The sequence below is a fragment of the Pipra filicauda genome, unplaced genomic scaffold, assembly GCF_003945595.2.
Source record: "Pipra filicauda isolate LSUMZ 115617 unplaced genomic scaffold, ASM394559v2 scaffold54_size4384275_pilon, whole genome shotgun sequence".
NCBI classification, from domain to species: domain Eukaryota; kingdom Metazoa; phylum Chordata; class Aves; order Passeriformes; family Pipridae; genus Pipra; species Pipra filicauda.
Window position 1 is genome coordinate 1426045 of NW_024104698.1, and position 14784 is coordinate 1440828.

The window sequence follows — 14784 nt, forward strand, 5'->3', positions numbered from 1 at the left end:
CAAAAATTGGTTAGATGTTGTAAGTTATTTGTAATGATTTTAATTTAATAGAACTTTTTGTGGGACATTGAAGTTTTAGAGCAAATAAAATTATCACCATGCATGAAGAAACACCACCATTCTAAAACTGATCCTATAAATCTGCCATACATTCTTGTATTTATTCATAAATGTACCGAAAGGAAGAAATAACAGCAGCATAGGGTAGCACATTGGTTTTAGAGAGGCTGTTTTACTGCCTTTAATTCTCAGCAGTGTAAATGTTTTGAACGTTTGGGTGTCCCTATAGAATGAATTACTAAAGAAGATACTCTGAACTTCTTAATTGTCCACATAAGGAAAAATGGGAGTAATTTGATTTGTTTAAAGAAAGTCTATGTTCTTTTGTAAATATTGTCGTCATTTTAAACATGAGATGTACAGAACAATCCTAATTTATGTTAATAGTAAATATTTTTGCTTACTGTACTTTTCTCAGATGAAGACTCAAGAGGTAGAACTGGCACTAGAAGAAGTTGAAAAAGCTGGGGAAGAGCAAGCCAAATGTGGTAAACAAGCTTTAATATGCTGTTCCTAAATGATTTGTTAAATGTATTTTTTAGTATTGTTGTTGTCGTTGGTTTTTTGTGGGTTTTGTTTTGGTTTGGTTTGATTTTTTTGGTTGTTTTGGGATTTCATGGGGTTTTTTTGGTAGCTTTTTCTTTAAGTTTAGGGAACTGGACAAAATACCAACTGCTCTGAAGTCAATTTCTTCAATGAAGCCAAATTTTTAAAGATTGAGGTTAACCATTGTTGTTTTATGTGCTTTCTGCCTTGTTGAGTAATTCACTATATCTGTTCTATTTTAACAGAAAATAATTTTAAAACAAAGATGATGAAACTTCAGAATGAATTAGAGGTATGTTTTAAAATTTTGTTAGTTTATAGAGTGCTCTTTGGTGAGGTTTTTAAAAGACTTGTTTTAGACTAGTATTTTAATCTTGTAAAGAGATGAAATAGCCCTACACTTTAGCAAATTCTATTAATGGGTTTTTCAATATTCGCTGGTCTTGTGTGAGTAATTACTTGTATTTTATATACTTGAATAAATCCCATTTATTGTTGTCTTACCATCTGCTTTGCTTTTTAATTTTTTTTTCTGTTTTGAATATCTGTACTGTATTTATAATGTTACTTTAATGCTCATAAGAAGGCACAAAGATCTGCTGGTGGTCGCGATACTCGTTTTTTGCGTGATGAGATGCGCCAACTGCAAAACCAATTAGAACAAAAAGAGAGACAGTTAGCAGATCTAGAAGAAGAGCTGGAAAAAGAGAAGAAAGTGAATGAACAGGTAATAAGGACTTCAGCTTAACATCTCTAAAAGCTGTTCTGTCAAATATTTTGTAAAATTGATTTTCTGAAAAGAGCCTCTGTAATTAAGAAGAAAACATTGATGAAATAGGACTGCTGTGCATTTATTTCCTTTTTTGTTTCTGGAGTTCTTTGTAGTGTTTTATGAGACATGTAAAGGTTTTCCATCTTCTTGTAGCTTGCTCTTCGAATGGAAGATGCCAAAAATGAAAACATCAGATTCAGGAGAGAGGTTAGCAAAAAATTGTTGCCAATTTACTGTATTTTTAACTTTATTTATAGATATATTGCTATCTTTCTATATTTATAATTTTTGGCGTGGCATGATATTTAATTCTGTTTTAGGACATTCCTGGTTAGTGGTACAAAAAGAAATTTAACTAAATTTAGTAAATATGTACTATATGTGCTCCAATGAAACTTAGTTAATGGAGGTTAGGAGGCGTCTACGTTCGAATTTGCATAGTCCTACTGTGCATTAATTTGGATTTCATGTTTTGAATTTTTAGTATTTTTCTTAAAAACTGTTGCTAAGTACGTTTGTCTAATTATTGTCCTGGGGTGTAAAACCTTTTGAATCATTTGTCAAAATACCCCTTTTCATATGTGTGTATGTGTGTACATGCGTGCACAGGTATATAGAAAGCCATTTTATTTTGTCTCTATGTCAATTAATATTTAGTCTTCCTAAAGCAAAGCTAGTTTCTAATATTTTTCATGCTTTGTTCTCTTGGTCTTGTTTTCTCCTTTTTAATATGAAGAAAAAGCGCATAAAGAAAAAGGTGAGGCTTCTAAGTTTTTTTAAAAGCAGACTGTAGGAATTTGGATGGGTTTTGAATGTCTTAGCTCTTTGTGTTAGCTTGCAATGACTTTGTCTTCAACTTGTAGAAATAACATTAAGTTTGGATTACTTTTTATGCAGACTGAACAATTACGTCAGGATGTAGTTGACTATCAGAGGCAAATAGATTCCCAAAAAGAAACAATTCCATTACGAAGGGGAGAGGACTCTGATTACAGATCACAGTTGTCCAAAAGAAGCTCTGAGCTTGTCCAGTATTTGGATGAAATTCAGGTAAAAATCTATGCATGCTATTGAGTATCTATTAGACTTTTACTGACAGTAGTGTTTTTCTTGACACTACGTCAATTTACAGATCGAGACACATGGAACAAGGGAATTCATAAAGTAGTTGGGTTCTGTCATGTATATACTCTGCACCTACGAATCTGGCAAAGGTAATGCAGTCACTGACAAGGGGAGATGTGTCTTTTATTTGCTGTTAGGATTTGTTGAAATTGATGACCTAGAGGTGAAATCCTCTCTTCTGTGCTAATTTCATGTAAGACTTTCAAGTTCTCATTCAGATATTAAGATGGGCACTTTCTAAAAGCAGCTTTTTCTTTAATTTTTCAGAATTTGACTGAAGCTAATGAGAAGTTAGACATTCAAAACCAAGAAATGAGGAAAAATCTTGAGGAATCAGTGCAAGAAATGGAGAAGATGACTGATGAATATAACAAAATGAAACTAATTGTGCAACAGTCTGATAGTATTATGGATCAGTTACGAAAAGAGAAAGATCAGTACAAATTTCAAGTAAGAGCTGACTCATTATTTAATGTTTTTGTTTTAGATTTATACTGTATTTTCATATTTTAGCTTAACTTAAAATAACAGTCAATCCATCCAGTTAAAAACACCCACTCCTCTGAAATAATGCTTTTTAAAAGTAGTGTGATCCTTGGATCTGATGCAGATTTTAAAACACAAAAGATCACGAAAATTTTTTTTACACAATGTGTCATACACTGTTCTTAAGAGTCATTCCCTCGCTGCTGTAATGCTAATCTGTTAAATTTTATGTGCTCGATGTAGTGCATTTGTACACATACAGTGGTTAAGGCCAAACATTTCTGTGATACAATGTTCACCCAAATGTCACGTCTAGGTTCAGGACCTTTCAGACCAGCTGAAAGCAAAGAATGAGGAAGACGATCCACTTATGGCGGCTGTAAATGAAAAAGTTGAAGAGTGGAAGGTATTTTTTAATACTTTTCTTTATGATTTTTAGGAATTAATTCAAGAGTTCTAATGGTATTTTATCTTCTTTTCAGAAAATCTTAGCTTCAAAAGATGATGAAATCCTAGAGTATCAGCAAATGTTGTTTAACTTAGAAGAGAAAATGAAAATAGTTCAACTTGATGTCGACAGAAACAGCATACTGGCCCTTCAGCAGGTACAGTCCATGTGAGAAATTGCACACATAGAAATCACCATTCACTAAACATGCAAATACCAAACATATATTTAGTTTTTCATAGTTTGCAAATATCAAAATATGCATTATTTGTGTTTGAGAATTATGAGACAGCTCAATTCATTCCACTGCAGAGTTAGCTTAATAGGCAATGTACAAAGGAAAGTTCTCTTTATGTATGTATGTATGAACTGAACTCTTGGTAGTCACTTCTGTTACTTTCATATTTATCTTTTTTTAACTGTGATTAAGTTACAGCTTGGTTTCTGTCCTAAATTTGCTAGTTAAGGAAGAGTCTTACCTATTGCTTAATTTTCTGTGTTCATTTGTCTCACATCCTGAGATTAGCTCAGTTGATTAGAACATGGTGCTAATAACACCAAGGTTGTGGGCTTGATGTGTATGGACCATTTACTTAAGAGTTGGACTCGATGATCCTTGTGGGTTCCTTCCAACTCAGAGTATTGTGTGATACTGTGATCTGATGCATACTATTGAATCTGTGGTTCAGTCTATGATAGAGCTAGCTGAATATAAATATCTCTCATATTCATGCAAAATTACATAGTTCTTTGTGATTCTGAAAGTCCTCACTGTCTTGAAAACCATATAAAACCCCAAAATAATGTGGCCCATTAGGAACCTTGTAATATTAATTATGCATAGCACACCCTATGATTCCAGGATAATTTCCTTCCTTGCTTCAAGTTTTTTAAAAAAATGTCTAATGACATTTGTGTTACATTTTGGGTTCTTGTAGACTGAACAATGCGGTGAGATATATTTATTCAGTCTTCCAAAGATAGCTTCTCAAGAGAAAGAAGCGTAAATTACAAATCAGCCTTAGATGATCAGAAGAGGAAGGCAGCTGAAAGTAACCTGGATAAGCAGTTGTAGAGTTTGGTTTTAGCAGACTAGATGGTTGTAGAGGTTGCTTTTTTGGGTGACCATCATTAGCATGACATTCTGAACTGTTTTGTGGAAATAAGCATGTTTTATAAGCAGACACTTAAAAATTAAATCAAGGCACTGCTCTGTGTTTTTAGTCAAATGAACTGAGCTTGCTATCATTCAATATATGTTTATACTCTAAAAGACTGTGTTTAGCTCCTTACAACTTTCCTAAACTCTGTACCTTTGGATTTGAAATGTGGTTATTTGTCCTCTAAGAAAGCTTTAGATTTTCTTTTTCAGAACATTAGTATAAAAAAAGGACAACAATCTTGAGATTTTTACATTTTCATTATTGTTACTACCTGTAACTTTTTTCAAGTCTCTTTTTTATCTGTCTCCACTTTTTTTATTCATGACAGAAAAAAATAACATTAAGCTTTCTATGTTGTTTCTAAAGTTCACGTACAAGCACAGAAATAGTGTAATATGAATAGAAGTCGCTTTCACAGTCTGTATGTACTTATTAACGTATATGCATGCGAAACAATGTGTGATGAATGTTTAAAAATTAGATTACTTGCTGACAGGCAGTCTGCAATTCAGGTGTCATGTATGGTTGATTGTTAGTCCTTATAAGCTTGAACTTGTATCTCTCAGTTCCCAAAGGCAGTTGTTTGCGAGGAAGCAGGAAGGAACATGTATCATCTGAAACTTTTCATCTAACATTGACAAAATCTGAAAGTACTGTTTCCATTTAAAATTGTTATTCTAAGGTGCTTTTTTTTCTGTGTGTTTGATTGCTTTATTTTTACTTTTTCTTTTATTTTTCCTGCTTTGCATTTATATACCAAACTTCTAGATAATATCTGAACTCTCTGTTGTAAGTATAGTATATTTGATGTTCTACAAATTGCTTTGTATTAGCTACATGTAATTTCTTCATTTACTGTGTGGTGTTCTGTATTGGTAGTTTGCCTCTCAGTAAAGAAGGATCCTCTAATGGAGTTTTTGGTTTTTTCATGTGTAGGGTGTGCAAGAGCGGGATGCTCAGATAAGATTGCTTACTGAGCAAGTTGAACAGTATACCAAAGAAATGGAAAAAAATGCATTCGTTATTGAGAAGTTAAAAAATGATCTCCAAAAAGATAAAGGTAACATGACTATTTTATATTAATGTCTATGGAAGGGAAAATAAGAAACCACAAATTTATTGTGCATTCTTTATTCTCAAGAAATACAGAAAAAAAATAATTGCAGTATTTGAGTAATTTTAGTCTTTAATTTTTTTCTTAATTTTCTGTTATTAAACTTTCATGAAGAAGTTATCCACACTACCTCAGTGGGTTTTGTGGGTAATAAAACTACACCTGGTCTGTAAAAGTTAGAGCATAACATATAAAATCTCAGCTCCATCAGGAATTGAAAATAAGTAATAGCATGCAATTCAGAAAAAATTCTGATGTCCCTTGTGTGCACTTACTTATGATAACTATTGTTTGAAGGACTAATGAGGGGAAACAAAACCAACCTCTCATATGTAGTCTCTTGCAATTCTGTAATTAAAAAGAGCAGAAAATTAAGATGTCCTTTTTAATGTTTTCTGAAGTGTTTCTCTCTTGCTTAATGGCAGATAGAATTCCTAGTTGAATTGTAAACATACCAGAAATTTTCTTTCCAGGTCACTCATCTCTTGCTCAGCAGAATCATAGTGAGGATATGCAAGAAAAGTTAAAAAGACTGGAAGAGAGAACTGCGGAGGCTGAGAAATCAGCAGAATTAGCAGAAGCAGATGCTAGAGAAAAGGACAAAGAGCTTGTTGAGACTTTGAAACGAATGAGAGACTATGAACTGGTAAACTCAGAGTGGACAGGGTATTTAATCATATTTTTAGGACATCATTTTGTGCTTTCCTTCCCAAAGCTTCCCTTCCCTTTTTGTCCATTGAACAGCAATTGAACACTCAAGATATGATTCTTCAAAGAATCATGTAGTAAGAGGGCTCACTTAAAATGTGCAGACTCCTCTGTAGTCAGACAGATTTGTAGGATCTGCTTTTTATTCAGTAACTTTTTTCAATAAGCATAGTGCAGAAGAGTGATACAGTTTGAAAAATATTTTTTGTTGTCTGTATAATGAAGAAAGAAAGTTTCATGATTTATTTTAGAAGTCTTCTGTTGGTTGTTTTGTTTTTACTTCCCATTTGGGGTTTTTACAGGGAATATATGGTTTGGAAGAAGCTGTTGCTGAGATCAAAGATTTAAAAAAGCAAGTCAAAATACGAGAACATGAGATTGAATCGTTAATTAAGGAAGTCAATAAACTTGAACTTAAAATAAATGACTTTCTTGATGAAAATGAAGAACTCAGAGAGCGCTTAGGTATGCTGCATCCAGTACATTTTCAATTATTTGTTTTGTAAGAATTGAAATAAGATTTAATAATGGATTTTACTATACCAAGTCACTGGAAATAATTTGGTATATTCTGCTAATATTTGCAAGTAGTTTTAATTAGGACAAACTGCATGAATAAATGTGGCTTACAGGTTTCTTTGACTGAAGATAGTAGGTTCTCTACTATATTTTGGTTTTGATTCCTCTTTGACCACACACTGCTTAATAAAAAGTTATGGAAACCATAACATACTGAAGTTGTAATGCTAGATGGAAAAACACAGAGAAAACTTCAGACAGACTTATTTTTAAATAGAATAATTTAAATGTAAATAAAGTTAATTTTAGGTGACATTTTATTGTGTTTTGGGTTCTGAGTAACTAAAGAAAAATTAAGCTTTTTTCTGTTGTTATTACATGGAGTATATGTGCATATATTTTCTAGATACATATTTTTATAGGTAGTTTATGTTCAACTATCAACAAATTATTTTTTTAATTCTACTTGTCTAATTATATTCTTATCTAAATTAAACGCATTAACTAACATTAATGTTCCTCCATAATGAATAACTGTATAATATACTGTGTTTTAGGTCTTGACCCAAAGACAGTAATTGATTTAAGTGAATTCAGAAACAGCAAAGCGCTGAAGCAGCAGCAATATAGAGCTGAAAACCAAATTCTTTTGCAAGAGGTAAGTGATAAATCTTTTTTTTGCATAAGAGCTACGTAATAAAAATGCATTTGAACAAAGTGGGATACTGATCTGTGAATAATAATATGCAGATTGAAAGACTAGAAGAGGAAAGAATTGAACTGAAAAAACAAATTCGTAAGTTGGCTCAGGAGAAAGGAAGAAGAGTTGCAACAATAGGTAAGATGTTTTTATTATAAATTGTCCTTTCAAAAACATACTATCTACTTATTAATATTTTTATATATTTTATATTTACTTATTTGTTTAAATTAAAAGGCTAAATGCATTTCATTGAATCTTTAGGAAGAGGTGAGTGGTTTTAGATTTCGTAGTCTTACAGCCCAGTATCTTCTTGAACTGTGATGACTTGTAATGTATCACTGAGACTTGTGTCATTGCCTTGCAGTTCTTGGGCGCAGGATGATCTCCCCAAAATTTCCAGTAATGTACTTAACATATGTGTTTCAAAAATCCTAAAATTTCAATTCCGTGCCGCTCAGGGTAGCGTAATACGTTCAGATGGAAAGGTTTACAGCTTCTTACTTTGCAGATAGAAAACTAGAACTCAGATATAATAAATGAAATATATTCCTTTGCTTGGAGACCAGTTAAATTTTCATAATAATTTATTACTTGTACATCTACGTGCAATTAGGATTGGATGCTGATGATATGCAGATGACTGATAGCTTTACTGAAGAGAAGGGAATGAATAAGAGGAAGTTGGATTTCTTCACCACACATGACATTGCTGAAATAAAAGCAAAGGTAGGTCCATAAAGCAGGTTCATGAACATTTATTGTATTTCTCTTTCAAAAATTAAAAAAAAATCCTATTTTGTAAATATCTATTCAAGTATTTATTAAGCTGCTTTTATTAACTGCTTTTAAAAATCCAAAAATTAATAATTTGTATTATTTTTAGAAGACTAGTGAATATTGTATATTTTTTGTGAATACAGCCTAGCAGCTCATGTGAAGTGAAAGTGTGAAACAGACTTGCAGACAGAGTAGCCCCAGCTGAAGTCAGAGAAAAATATAGCTGAAAACAGTAAGGCAGTGGGAAATCTACCTAGAAGAACTTCTGGCGTACATGAGAATTTAGATCACTTGGAAAAAATTAGAAATACTTTTTCTGTTCATTTAGGTGCAAAACATGTGATAGAGTGGCAACTAATTAATCACAAGTGTAATTCTGAAGCTCTTAGTATTTTCATATCACCAGAGCTACAAATTATATAGTCTCACAGACTTTTGGTCTGTATCATACTGCTATTCCAACTTCTGCATGACCCAAGAATACATGTTTCCCTATGGCCAGAGAGTGTTATATGGGGATACACCTTGTGTCATTCTTCCAGTGAATCCATTTCTGTTGCCATTTCAGGCAAGAAATCCATATGTGGACTGGCTAACTTTCATGAATGCATACTCCAAATTTGAAAAAGTCTGGAACTAAAATATTAAATTGCTAAAATTAGATTTTGTGTATTTTTGGTCTGAGAGAAACCATCTAATAATGTGATGAGGAAACCTATTTTCAATGCATAAATTAAGCAGAAGGTCTTTCCTATCTTTCCCAAAATGTTTTGGAACTGATGCCGTTTCTGTTGAGGCTGTTGAACTGTGTGACTGATCAGTGGAAAGTATATGTCTCTACATATCAGACTTTTTTCAGCTGTACAGGTTTTCCATGCTATAGTACTATGCTTTGCTGATGTGGTTTCTTTTAAAATAGCATCAGCCAAGCCATGAAATTAATAATGCCTACTAATTGCATTTTCAAAGGAAAAAAGTGTTGGGGTTTTTTTCATATTTTGGAAGTTACTATTGGAAGTACTTTCTTTTCACATATATACGTGTAAATGGATGTAGAATCCTATACTAATAACTTATTGCTGGGTTTTTTAAGAAGGAACAGATATTCTGAGATTTGTTGGCTAAGAGTATGCTAAACAGTTACAAAGAATTGCAGAAGCCAGGCAGTGCAGGTACCACAAGCTTGTAAAAAAAAACAAACAACAAACAACTAAAAAGGATAAATATTTTATGTAAAGTTTCTTTATGGTTTAAATAATTTTTTCCTGCGAATTTTATTGCTGTGAAGATGAGCCTATTTCTTTGATTGTTGCTTTTTATATATCACCTAATTTTGGTTTACATACTGTGTAATTTCACTATAGAGCATATGTGGATTAACAGTATTTTCAAGCTTTTATTCTTATTTAACCACAGTCTTAATGAAAATTCTAATAGTAAAATTCCTAAATTGCAATTTTTGAGTATTTGATTGTTTTTTTTTAGAATGAATATCTTGCAACTGAATTAAATGAGAGAGAGAGAGATTTGGAGAAGAACAGGACGGTAATAGCCAGATTTCAATCTAAATGTAAGTTGCAACCTGGTTTAAAACTAGGGAATATTATCAGGTACCTGTAGATAGTTTGCTTATTTAGTTGTTCTGGTTCTATAATTTTGACCATAAATTTCTGGCTTTTAAAAAATGTTTGTGTTTAAGTTAACGTATATCTTTGTGTGTGTGTGTGTATATACATATATAGTGTTGCTGAATTAGTGATAGTACTTTAATCATACTAAATTCATTAAAATGGGCTCTCTTATGTTTTTCCTTCTTGATTGAGACCTTATAAGGGTTTTAAATCTGTGAATAATCCCAGAATTTACTTGTGTCATTGTAGAGCTTTCCTGGCTCACAGACAATGTTGGGGAATTAAACCAACTTGCTGCTTACTTACATATGTATGTTAGCTGAAGTTACTGCTTGCAAACTCAGAAATAAAAATAATGCAAATTTCTCTGGACAAGAATCTTATTTTCTTCCCAGAGAATGTGAATTCTTAAAATTCTTTTTGACTTTTCAAAATAGACTTTGTGAAACAGATTTTGCAGTTCACTCCTGGTCTTCAGGACATTTAGACATATTGTTTGGATGCAGAGAATGTCCTGGAAGGTTTGTTGGGTTTAATTCAAGTTTTCAGACTTCTTGCTCTGTACTAGAAACTGGAATTCCATTGAGAAACTACTGGTTTGTATTTCTTGAGTGTCTTTGATAGCCACATCATTTAAATGCTCATTTTTGTCAGTCTGCAGAAGGAATTCAGGCAATTCCTATATACTCCATTGTTACACCCAAACATTTCCAAGATAGCCATGTTTCTGGATTTGTGAAAGTCTGATAGGCTACTAAAGAAGTTTAAAAGGTGGAAGGAAACATCGAAGACTGGAAAGTTCAATAAATTCAATTGTGTTCCCATGAAGTATTTAATTATTTTTGTGTTAGTATTTCACCAGTAAAATATACTGTCTAGATATTCCTAGCAGCTCTGCTTTTAATTTCCTAATTGGTTATGTCTATATATGTATACTATGAACATTATTTTAGTTTATCAAATCAACAAGCATCATAATGAAGTGTTCTAGGAAACCTTAACTCGTTTTTCCTGTACTTTTAAACACATTTACAACTTCTAATACAGTAAAAGAGTTATCAGAAGAGAATAAGCAACTAGAACAAGGAATGAAAGAAATATTGCAGGCTGTCAAGGAAATGCAGAAGGATTCTAATATGAAGGGAGGAGAAACAGCCTTAATAATCCCTAGTCTGGATCGTTTAGTTCATGTAAGTTTGCTTTCTAAAGTATTATTTAGCTTTATAGAATTTACAGGGTATTCTTTTCCTCCTCAGTTATTGGGTTATTGTATAATTTAATAGTAGTTTCCTTGTATATATGCTTTCATACTTGCAAGTAAGAGTATGTGTGATTCCTCTTTAACAGTGTAAATTAAAAATATAAAGGAGAAATTGCCAATAAAATTTAAAAAAAAAATCCTAACTTCAGCTGGATAGTATAAAGCTATCTGATGTCTAATTTATTGTGCCAGTGATAAAGCTTAGGTAAAAGTTCATTTGCATGTCTTTTATCACTATGGGACTTGCAGGAAATGTTTTTTAAAAATTCTTTATTCAAATATCTTTCCAAAAATTATGTTTTTTACAGGAAAGTTTAACCATTTAAGTCACAGTATATGGCAAATATACCACAGGAAACTGATAAGTAGATTTTAGAATGTTTAAATGTCATTCTTTTTTCTAATTTCATGTAGTCTAAACTTGATGGCTCCAGTTTATTATGAAAACATGAAACCTTTTCTTCACTTTTTCTCTGTTCTGTTAATTAAATGTTTACTGCATTAGGCAATGGAGTCAAAGAATTCAGAGGGAATCTTTGATGCTAGTGTGCACTTGAAAGCTCAGGTTGACCAGCTTACAGGACGAAATGAGGAATTAAGACAGGAGCTAAAAGAGACTCAGAAGGAGGCAACAAGTTTGTCTAATCAGCTGGCAAATGCAAATGAAAAGGTAAATATTTTATTTTATATAATTTATATTGTACTTCAAAAGTGTCTGCTCTGATAACTTAGAACCACACAATCTATAAGATATTGAATTTAGCTTATGTAAACGGTGTACAAGATTTGTACAGTAGATTTGTACAAATCTTCCTGAAATTTACGTATTGGAGCTATCAATTCATCAATTTTAAGTTCAGATCTTGCTCTTTTTAATGTTACTTTATCTTTGGAATATTCTATCATGTTAAACACCACACACACCTCTCTTTTAGGGGAGAACTGTGCCTAGAAAAGCTCACACATCTATTTCTTTAAAAAAGCCAGGAGTCTTGCATTTGTTATTTATAAATAACGAACAGAGATTAAGTGTTTGAAATGATGAATTGTTCTTTAAATTTCTGTATCTTGTTTTAAGTTGTACAATTCATTCTGTGGAATGCTTCTTCCAGGGAAGGAATAGGGAATGGAATGTTATCTTAAAAGAAGCCAGATTTAAATTTGCCTTTTATAACAGCTTTGGTGATGCAAAAAGATTTGCCAGAATCTAATGCTGTAGAATAGTGTTTTGTGTACTATTAGAGAACCAGAGAGCTTTTAAGTTAAATAAAAAGGCAAAGATTTGTTTAGAATAAGCTGTCAAATAACCACTACAATAATTATTTCCAAAACTTAATCTTATTAAAGGAGTAGAAATGCACTGTGTTTTAAACAATTTTGAATAAAACTGTGGTGATATTTTTAGTTGCCCTGTTTGCTGGAGTAATTTGATAAATTTGGGTAAATATATTATGCATTTAATGATTTATGGAATCACAGCATTTTTAAAAGGCTATTTTAGGAGTTTTAGAATGCTTTAGAATATAAGTGGAAATGAATTAGGTTGCTAATAACAACTGATGTAGCACAGGGAAGCAATATATTTTCCATTTTATTAATTGAATAGCAAGAGCTCCTTTATGGTTTTGTATCCTTTGTTTAGATTGCACAACTGAAAAATGAGATTTGCTTACTGCATCAGTCAGAAGGTCCCAATATTGTCTTGCAAACAGTGAATCTTCCAGAAGGAATGGTTCCTTCAAGTGTTAATACGATTAATTCTCTGAATGAATATTTAATACGTCTTATACAGGTAACTCATATATTCCTTGATATCAAGAATATTTATAATGTAGCTAATTCCTCCAAAATTTAGCACCATGTCATGTATGGACATGAAAGAACTCTCCAAAATTATTTTGATGTTCTAACATCTAACTCTTTGGGCTATTCTGTTATTTCAAAGCTGTGTGTATTTGTTGTGCTGTAAACCTGAAAGATAATAGTTAATTAAATATTTGACAGTAAATCAGATTTTCTGGTTTAAATCTGAATTTTGTTCTAAATATTTGCACTTTTCCTTCTGCTTCTGCCGTTGCACTCTTTCTGTGAGAAATTCTCTCTTACTGCTCTCTGAATTCCACACCTGAGTCTGCATATGCAAATCCTACTTGAACAGTTTTTCCCTATAGAGCAAAGGTCTCAATTAATTTGCCATATGAATTTTCATTCCATTATTTGTCAAAGCAACAACTGTAAAAAGAGGCATAAATTCATTGAAACAGAAGCCAGTGATTTCTGTGGGAAGCATGGCAGACAGGTACCTTGTAATGAAGATTTGACTCATTCGGAGTAGAAGTAAAAAAAAGTTACCTTTCTATTATTATTAAATTTTCTTTTTTTTGCTGTTTCTGATCACTTTTTTTTCAGTAGAGAGTATTTTTTCAACTCTATATGCTCATAAAGTAGAAGAGTATTTGGGAACATGAGAAAAAATGTTGTTTTCCAGTTAGACGTTCAGTTAGTATTCTTTGTGGGCTAGCAACAGGTCATGGTGTTTTGAACTTCGAGAGCTGTAACCCACAGTGCAGTTGTGCACTATTTCACACCTATTAATAGGAATACCAAAGCTCATGGTACTTTTTTCATCTGTTGCTTCTAAAGAAAATACACGGTTTATATCTTGAGTTCACATTGTTCATGACAGAAGCATCTATCATGAAAGCACAAAGGAATGGCATTTTGATTAAGTTAATAATTTCATGTTTAAAACCTATATTAATAATTTATTTTTTTTACTTGGAAATCAATAGGAATCGGAAAACAAAGAAAAATTGCTTAAACAGTTAGAAGATGCAGTAGAGGACTATAAGCGAAAATTTGCAGTAATTCGGCATCAACAAGGCTTGTTGTATAAAGAATATCAAAGGTATTGTTCTCTCTTCTGAATTATGAAAGCCCAATTATCTAAATAATTAACAATTTTGAAATAAGATTTTCCGCTCTGTTCAAGTAGTTCTGAAGTAATTCTGAAGAATTATTTTCATCACTAAACCAGCTGCAGCCTAAACAGAGAAGATAGTTTTTCAGTAATCCATCTACAATTTATAATGTTTTTTTTCAAATTACATTACTGCTCAAAGTAAGTACTTTGGTTTGTAATATTTCAGGGTTGCTGTTAAAGTTACAGTTTTAAAAATCATCAAGTTTTTCATCATAATTAATGAAAATGCATTACTGTTTTAGTCAAAAGGAAAGCTGGCAGAAAGAATCAGAAGATATTAAAGAGGAAATGAAAAAACTAGAAGAGCAAAAAGAACAGGATGCTACAAAAATAAAGGCATATTCTGTAAGTAATTCTGTTGCTTTTATTTTTCAAAAAGATTTTAGAACATAGAACAGAGGTTTTAATACAAAATTATAATTTTTTAGATGGGGAAAATGTTGAAGGGAAAAATGGCTCAATTTGAATCAAAACAGGAGGTTTACTGA

At 32.0% G+C, this 14784-nt stretch overlaps 1 protein-coding gene across 5 annotated transcripts in view; it reads left to right on the forward strand.

Moving 5' to 3' along the window:
• Positions 1-14784, forward strand: part of CEP290 (centrosomal protein 290) — a 51916-nt gene that overhangs the window by 3339 nt on the left and 33793 nt on the right. For all 5 annotated transcript variants that reach the window (XM_039387303.1, XM_039387299.1, XM_039387302.1 and 2 more), the window contains 20 exons: positions 479-548; positions 852-898; positions 1190-1333; positions 1532-1585; positions 2276-2428; positions 2771-2953; positions 3306-3395; positions 3472-3594; positions 5537-5660; positions 6188-6360; positions 6725-6887; positions 7499-7599; positions 7692-7779; positions 8258-8370; positions 9907-9991; positions 11100-11242; positions 11819-11983; positions 12956-13105; positions 14106-14221; positions 14539-14641. In XM_039387303.1, the coding sequence (XP_039243237.1) occupies positions 479-548; positions 852-898; positions 1190-1333; positions 1532-1585; positions 2276-2428; positions 2771-2953; positions 3306-3395; positions 3472-3594; positions 5537-5660; positions 6188-6360; positions 6725-6887; positions 7499-7599; positions 7692-7779; positions 8258-8370; positions 9907-9991; positions 11100-11242; positions 11819-11983; positions 12956-13105; positions 14106-14221; positions 14539-14641 (2388 nt within the window). The remainder of the gene's footprint in view (positions 1-478; positions 549-851; positions 899-1189; positions 1334-1531; positions 1586-2275; positions 2429-2770; positions 2954-3305; positions 3396-3471; positions 3595-5536; positions 5661-6187; positions 6361-6724; positions 6888-7498; positions 7600-7691; positions 7780-8257; positions 8371-9906; positions 9992-11099; positions 11243-11818; positions 11984-12955; positions 13106-14105; positions 14222-14538; positions 14642-14784) is intronic.